Genomic DNA, 8,992 nt, shown 5'->3' with positions numbered 1-8,992 from the left:
GTGAGTGGGAGTGTTGTTGCTGGGAGTGGGAGTGCTGTTGCTGGGAGTGGGAGTGCTGTTGCTGGGAGTGGGAGTGCTGTTGCTAGGAGTGGGAGTGCTGGTGCTAGGAGTGGGAGTGCTGGTGCTAGGAGTGGGAGTGCTGGTGCTGTGAGTGCTGCTGGTGGCGCAGTTGCTGATGGGGTGGATGGTGGTGGCGTGCTTGCTGGTGGGCAGCTTTTGGAGGCTCTTCCATTGGAAGAAGGAGAGTCCAGTCAGCACCAGCCAAGCTCTGACCCTAAACCTGCTCGGAAGAAACGTGTGGAGAAGCCACGTAATCCTCGCTTCAATGACCAGGAAAATACAGCTCTTGTCACTGGCATTCTGGAGCACTATGACAGTATATATGGACATTTACTAGGTAAGTGTACCTTTACATTTATTATTCAAATACATGTGATCCTAGGTCATCTGAGTTTTGTTCATATGCAAATATGGGTTCAGAATATCTTTCTATGTTAATTAGTCTGGAAACACAGCTTTTTATCATGCGTTACAAGGACAACTAAACACAGGCGGTCAATTTGCCATAACTGCATACAATATGAATGCAACCTTGCTTACATGTATAGGTTTAGTAGTGAATGCTCATGTGCTTCACATATTACACCTAAAACAGCATGTTTGCTATCTCTTGGAACAGCTAGCAGTGTAGGAAACTGGTGCTTCTATTATTAATCATTTACCTCATATATTTTATATGTTTTTCAAGGGCGGACAAGTTCAGCAAGCAGAAAAGAAATGTGGGACACAATAGTCATTGGTGTCAATGCGTGTGGGAATCATGTGAGGGACAAGCGGAATTGTCACAAGAGATTTGATGATATTAGGTCCAAATTGAAAAAGAAAATACAACACCAACGCGTGCATGCTACTGGCACTGGAGGTGGGCCGACACCACAACGTCTCATATTAAGTCCATTGGAGGAGCTGCTTCGGGCAAAATTACTTCCCGTCGTCGTGGAAGGCTTACCTGGTGACCGTGATATAGGAATTTACCCCTCACAATTTCCACCAGGTGAGAAATATTACTGTACTAGGCGTGTCGTTGCTTACAGTTATTTTGCATAGTTACACTGCTTTTTATACTGTCTTCACAATATAAGCATACCTGCATCTATATATGTATATGTCTGATTCTGTATATATATATATCTCAAAATAGACATATATGTTGTAGTCCTACTAAAAGCAGTAACTAATATAGCACGTGCCATTGCGTGCTCATTTACATGTGAATTCCCAAAATGCATTGCTGCAGTGGAAGCAATTGATGGTGGGCGAAGATGGGGAACAACAGGGTAGTACACATGTGTAACACATGTTAATGAGAAATTATTACTAGCTACAGGTACAGAACAGAAATATGTATAATATTATTGTGTATTTTATTTATTTTACTCCGACAAACATGACATTACTGCCTATTTTAAGCATGCATCAAATATATTGCATGCAACGGCCTACAAACATCACTTGCACTAACACATCTATAGTTGTTTATGAAAAGGTCCATTTTTGCTTTAAGTCATATACAGACAGCATAATGAGGCACACGTATCATATTTTATGTCATTGTTTTCATAACTTAAAAACTGCACACGACTATTTAGCTCATCTACCATTGTGTTAAAGCAGCTGCAATTAATATCTCATCACAGCATACACTTCAACAGAGGGGGTGGGGTTCAGCACACACACTAATTACAGCCTCATTTTAGGGTCAACTTAGTTCACACCATTTTCACCTGTTTCAAGTAATTGAAAGGTGTGGCTGATTAGGCTTTTTGGGGAAGGGAATACCGTTCTTACAACCTGACTAGCACAACTGAAGTTAATCACACTCATTTGAAAGCTACACTTTAGCTACTAAATGCCCCAACAACTCATTACTTATCAAACCGTACGTCACACATTAGTTCACTCATATCTATAGTTGAACTACTACTATCAACGACACATTATCACACACTGCATGTGTTGTCTTGTTTAGTCACAGCCACATTCATGTGTGCCACATCTTATATTAATGTACCACACATATCCTCTACCAAAAACAACACTTTTTGCAATATGACCACCTTCATGATAACCATTGTGAATGGTCATCTCATGATAGTTATGTACATTATGATACTGATATCACTACACAACATATGATTTTTATGTACAAATTTTATCTATTTATCCTCACGCATTACTGCAGGAACATAGTATGTTTTATGTTAGGGAACTCAAAAGTTCTAAGTACACAGGCATGTACATTGTTATTACAACTATTTATGTTCACTTTCACACACACATTTTGGGTTAAGGAAATGATGCTGTTAGGTACTCATAAATACAGAACATACAATAACTGTTTGTTCAATATTTACACATGTAAATGTAAAACTTATGTTATTGTTATATATAGTTGCCCCTGAAGGACATGTGTCACCTGAGACTGAACAAGTGTCTTCACCTGGGTCAGCCAGCTCAACACACCTAGAAGGTGAGTGTATCAGTTGGTGGCCATATAATATGTGCTCTTCTATATGTTATGTTGTCATGTTCATTATTTGTTTTGCACATCTTCTTTAAATAGGATTACTTAGTGTCAGTGAAAATGAAGTGTAAGGCAACTTGTATTGTGTTAGTGATGTTAACTATCATGTAGGAGTTGTGAGTTTACAGCAAGTTTTCATTCACTCATATTTCATACTGAGTCCAAACATTATTCTTAAGTCAAGGTAGTTTTTAATGTGAGGTTATAAAACGTATGGAAACATGTTAGTTGTTACTTATGACACAGTACAATTACATAGTAACACAGCAGAGATTAACATGCCATTTAATAATGTGTACATTTATTTGTAGAACATGATGAAGAGGATTTTGATGATGATGATGATGATGATGATGATGATGATGATGCCGCCGCCGCCGCCATAGACACACAAATACAAGCAAGTGACCATGAAGAGGTTCCAATTGAAACTGTTTTACCGCCAAAACGTCCAGCAAATACCACATATGATGCAATTGTAGCTTCTGAGGGAAAAATTGTGGAAGCAGAAAATCGTCGCCATTCTGACCTGATGACAGTGCTGGAAAGGATGATTGCACTGCAGGAAGAAACAGTTTCACAATTGGCACATCTCCATAGAGTCTTCATTGAAGTGCCTAAACAGTTGCAAAAAATCAACACCTCATTCGAAGCATTAGTTGTTCAGCAAACACAAGCTAATTACTGGAGAATGACTAATGTACCACAATTCAACACCTCCCAGCCAGGATCTGTTCATGCAGGTCAGTTTTCACCACATTCATCTGATATTCATTCACCAGGCCCAAATGTTACCGGTCAAGTAGCAGACATTGCTGTGCAGGTTCCTGATGACATCCTACCGCTGCCATCTGTACAAATTCAGCAGCAGACACCTACAAAGGAGGCGACAAAAACAAAACAAGACACACATGAAACAGACCAACCATCACTTGTGCAGTGTCTACCAACTTGCTCACATGTGTCAGTGGGCACAAGCCCTGTCCGTGAACAGTCACTACCCAAAAGCCCTGTAGGTGAGTCACTGGCCAAAAGCCCTGTAGGTGAATCGCTGCCCAAAAGCCCTGTAGGTGAATCGCTGCCCAAAAGCCCTGTAGGTGAATCGCTGCCCAAAAGCCCTGTAGGTGAATCGCTGCCCAAAAGCCCTGTAGGTGAATCGCTGCCCAAAAGCCCTGTAGGTGAATCGCTGCCCAAAAGCCCTGTAGGTGAATCACTGCCCAAAAGCCCTGTAGGTGAGTCACTGGCCACAAGCCCTGTAGGTGAGTCACTGGCCACAAGCCCCGTAGGTGAACAGTCACTGGCCACAAGCCCTGCCCGTGAAGTGCCAGAGGCCACTCAAAGTGGCTCTGTTGTGCCTAAAGTTGGTGGCAAAAGAAAAAGGAAAATTCAAGAGACAACAAGCAGGCCTGTTACTCGCTCGCAAAAGGAACAAAAAAAATAAATGTTACAATGGCGACACACTTTATTCGAGCTTGGCTAGTCCCACGAATTCGGGTATACCCGGGTATATTGAGGTTTGTGACTGTTTTCTGCCCGAGTGCATTGAGGTATTTTCCAAGCAGGGATTGAAGCATTTTATTCCCGCTGGCTGCAATAATGCACAGTATATATATATATACTGCATTACAATTCATGAATTTATGCCATCTAGTAGACACGCGAAGCATTGCAGCCTATTAAATCCTAATCATTATCATTTAACAGATCAGCCGCCCATCAGCCAGGCATGAACCCAGGCTGGGAAGGCAAATGCAACGGGGCTTGTCAGAGGTGAGGAGTGGCGCATTCCAGGTATCTGCCAGGTACATACCGGGTATTTGCTCGAATAAAGTGTGTCGGTGCAGTATAATTCACAAAATATGTCTTTGGCCTTGTTTTGTTGACTTCAGATTATTTAATTACTATTGTATGTATGCTGAAGACTGTGTTGTTTCCAAACTTTCAAGTATGTTCTTGTACACGTGAAGTTTTGGAAATGTTAACACTCCTAATTAATGAATAGTGTTATAAATATTTATGTTTTAATCGTCTGTTCAGTAATGGTCCACCAGGAGCCAGTTGCTAAGTTTAGAGAAGCTGCCATTGACTTTGCAGCAAAACATTGCATTTGGGTGTGTTAATTGATGTAATCATTGCATGTGCATATTATTTTCATGCAATTATAAAAGCACCTATTTAACTGCAAACATCTTTCTTGTACGTGTACAGCAGGATTTTGTGTTAAATATTACTTACCTTTGGTGGCCATTGTAATGTTGTCCTTTAATCATTTATGTGTTCTTGTTTCAAGAACATCTCTGAATTGATACTAATATATATGTAGTATGTATTGATATATGCACACACACACAGACACACACTGTGTGTGTGTGTGTGTGTATATATAGTACTATCTAAACTGGTATAAATGTATTTACAAAAAACATACACTTCATGCTTCCTTGTGAAAACACACTATTTTAATAATACAGGCCTAATGTTTGACAACTATACTAAGTGTGAGCCTCTAACATTATTGGGTGCAAACAAATGTTTATTACTTAATTCACTCATGTTTATCACCATTTAAATAGGTTTCATACAAGGCCTACTTACTGCCATCAATATGTTGTGTGTACTCCTGCAATATAAAAAAAAAAAAAAAGATACATTATATATATATATATATATATATATATATATATATATATATATATATATATATATACATATACATATATATACACACACACACACACACACACACACACTATACATATAGTACAATATACACTTTATATATATATATATATATTTTTATGAGAGAGATATATTTATATATATATAGATACACACGTATTTAAACTCATGCAGACAGGTAGTTAACCAGAATTTCAAATACACACAGAAATGTATGTGGGGAAAAAACATTTCATTTTGCAGGTGTGTGTATTTACTGATATGGCTGTCTAAGCACTATTTTCACACAGTGCTCTTTGTTATTTTTATAGAAAACTCAATGTTACTGAAATAAGTGTAGGAATGTTTTCACAAACGAGATAAAAAAATGATACATGTTTTTCCCACATTCGCCTATCACTAACCACAAAACTTAAACCAATTAAAAGGACACATCCAATTGGCGTTTGAAATAAGGAGTAAAAGTAGTTACTTTTGTTGACCTTGAAAACGAAACACAGGAATTTGTTAGCCATTGAGCAGAATCATTTTGATGAGCAAAGAAGACAGAACTGCACACATCTTTTGTGCTACTCTGACATGGCTGATGAATTCGTTAACAATATGAATCCCCTCTTAGGTTATAAGTACATGGTTTCAGAAGCAATTTTAAACAGTCGCGGACACAAAGCAAGCACACGCCAAATCTATGATTTGATTCGAGCTAAATATCCTTATTACCAAGACCGTAGGCATGCGCGGAATTTTAATTCCTCAATAAGATTCACTTTATCAACTAATGACTTTTTTGAACGTGTGCAGGATAAGCTAGAACACACCTATGGTTTCTGGAAGATTGCAAAGGAAAAGCATTTTACCCTGAAAGAGGGCACATATATTGTTGTGAAAGGCATATTTATTCCTAATGCCAATATCAATGGATCCGCTACTACTGTTCCGTGTGAATCGATACCTGCTGCAATATCTGCACCCTCCATTCCTGAAACCCACATTGTACAACAACAAAACTACTATGATTATGTACCAAGCCTTTCAGCTGAAAATGCATTGGAATGGGAACCAGAAGAAATGAACCTGCCTCCCGACCAATTGTTTGAAGAAAGCAGTGGCGATTCCTATGAGCGCTTCATGGAGGAGATGTGTGTCATACTGGATTCAGCGGGTGGGTCAAGCGTGGATGAAAATGCCTTGCATTTCTGGAGCGACCAGTTGCAGCCAGACGAAGAGTTAATTCTAGAAGAATGGTAAATATAACAACCGTTATGCGTTGACTGTGCGTTTAAATGGTTTTTTTTTTTTTTTTTTTTTAACCACCATTTTCCCTTTCAATGCGTGGATACAGCGTAACATTGCAGACTGCATAACATGTAGCGATCACAAAGAAATTGTTGCCGAATACAATATAGTATAACCTGAAAGAGTAGTACACATTGCTGACGGAATAAATATACGTACTTTCCTATCCCTTTAACCATATTAGCAACATTTTAACATAACTCTAACACATACCTGTTTTGTTATCATGCAACATTTAAAAGCGGGTCCACCACGTATGACGTGGGACCCTTGTCATGGGCCAAGGCGTCCTTAAAAAGGATTACGGATGTAAGTCCCGCCCCCAAGCGACGTGCGCGCCTCAAAGCCTATTGGCTGTCATGTTTTGTTATAGTAACGGTAACTGCAGTGTGTCATGTGTGCGGCTCAGTGTTTGTAGGCGCCAACTGGGCGTTAGCTGAATGTTAATTGAGTGGGAGGAGTGTTAGCGTGCGTTTCACGCTGGTTTAACATGACGTCACACGTATTGCATTTGCGCATTGTGTTATCGGCCGTCCTTTCTGTCCAAACACGTCTGTTTAAAAAGAATACAGATGTACTCGTTTAGAACGAATGTAGTTTCGTATTCATTGTATTTGAAATAAAGATTTTATGTTTAATGGTATTTTCAAGATGTATTGAACGCACAACGTACGCTTTGTTTTGCGCATGCGCTAACAGTTAGTGCAGCCAAGCCTGAAGTGCGTGCGCACACTAAGATGTGCGCGCACATTTTTCAGTATACAGGCAACGTTCACATCATATACATAGTTATGCCTGCTACAAATTTAAAGAAACATTACATACTGATGTACACTTGTACTTCTAACATATAAGTGAGTGACGTGTGTATGTACACAATCATATAGAGCTGTGTAACGCGTTGTCACGGATACATATATAGTAAGGTGCCATATTTGACCATCATGTGTTTGCTGTATTTCAGAGATGTCGGGGAAGATACAATCGGATCAATGTATGATTTCAGAAGAGTCTACCTTTATATGAGATGATTGTGAGGAGGAGCCACCGACTACTATACTACATATGGAACTAATTTTATATTGCTTGCAGTGCTTATTAACAAACAATTAAAAATGTGATACCCTTATGCCTATATTGCATAAGCACTTAATTAACATAATGATGTTGCAAAATAGTGCCTCATGAATTTTTATTGAGTGTTCTTTAATGACTACTATCATTTTATGGCATGGTGTGTTTTATATATAACAACCATTCCCACTCTGCTAACACATTTGTGAATTCTATTGTGTAATGGAACGTATGACTGTCGAAACTATGTAACAATAATAATAATAATAATTATAATATGAGCATGTTCATGTATAGCGCTGCTAGTTGTACACAGCGCTTTACAGACACATTTTTCAGGCTGAGGTCCCTGGCCCGTGGAACTTACAATTTATTTTTTGCCGCCTGAGGCACAGGGAGATAAAGTGACTTGCCCAAGGTCACAAGGAGCCGACACCGGGAATTGAACCAGACTCCCCTGCTTCAAAATCTCAGTGCCAGTGTGTGTCTTTACTCACTGAGCCACTCCTTCTCCCAATGTAAAGGACACTTACAACCAACTAGCCATTTATTGTTAAAAATCTCTTGTTACATGGGTATGTTGATAAAATGGTTTGGGACTGTAGCAAATAATGTTATTGGCCAGATGTTGTGGTCCCCTACAATGCATGATGTTCTGATTATGACATCAACATCATGTAATGAAGTACGTTTCTGTGTATATTTCATTAACCTAACCAACTATAGTTTACTGTGTTTATTAAACGTTCTAAAAATACATAGTATAGTCAATATGATGATATAAGCTACCATAATAAAGCTGGTGTTATCATTTGTCGGTGTTATACATGGATCCTACACAAATTGATACAGACACAAACAGTTGTCTTACAAAGTGTGTCTATGCTAATGTGCACGTGATTGACGTTACAATTGTGAGAATACTTGATAATTATTATCATGATAATGATGAAGTGACGTGATTTATATAGCAAAAATATTACCAACATTGTCATATTGGTAAATTAGAAATGCTAAATGACAGTAACATTTGCAACAAAATTGTGTTTTCTGTTAACAGTTTTACACTTGGTACATGTAGGACACATCCACACACGTGTGACTTATACATACACATGTCACAAATGTAAATTAATGTTGACTATTAATTCCTAGCATTAAAAAACACCTACATTGCTAAATCTAAGATGTAGTACGCATAGTTGTGATTACAGGCATTCATGCATGGAGTTTTATGATCAGTCAATTTCATCCGTGATGAATGATCTCCCGTAAGTAAACACATAAGTACAGTTATCCCCTTTTCTCCAAACACCTCTATATTACATTAATGGAATTTATAAGGAAACATACATAAAA

General features: G+C 38.5%; 1 protein-coding gene across 1 annotated transcript in view; it reads left to right on the top strand.

The window, feature by feature from the left end:
• The first annotated feature begins 628 nt into the window (after positions 1-628).
• Positions 629-8,992, top strand: part of LOC142488287 (uncharacterized) — a 119,741-nt gene continuing 111,377 nt past the window's right edge. Inside the window, exons 1-3 of the mRNA XM_075588659.1 lie at positions 629-1,054; positions 2,453-2,530; positions 2,896-3,704. Coding sequence (XP_075444774.1) covers positions 778-1,054; positions 2,453-2,530; positions 2,896-3,704 — 1,164 coding nt within the window. The 5' untranslated portion in view covers positions 629-777. The remainder of the gene's footprint in view (positions 1,055-2,452; positions 2,531-2,895; positions 3,705-8,992) is intronic.

The sequence above is a fragment of the Ascaphus truei genome, chromosome 2 (genome assembly GCF_040206685.1).
Source record: "Ascaphus truei isolate aAscTru1 chromosome 2, aAscTru1.hap1, whole genome shotgun sequence".
NCBI classification, from domain to species: Eukaryota; Metazoa; Chordata; class Amphibia; order Anura; family Ascaphidae; genus Ascaphus; species Ascaphus truei.
Note: the sequence above shows the minus strand (reverse complement) of the source record. Positions and strands in the feature narration are given on the sequence as shown.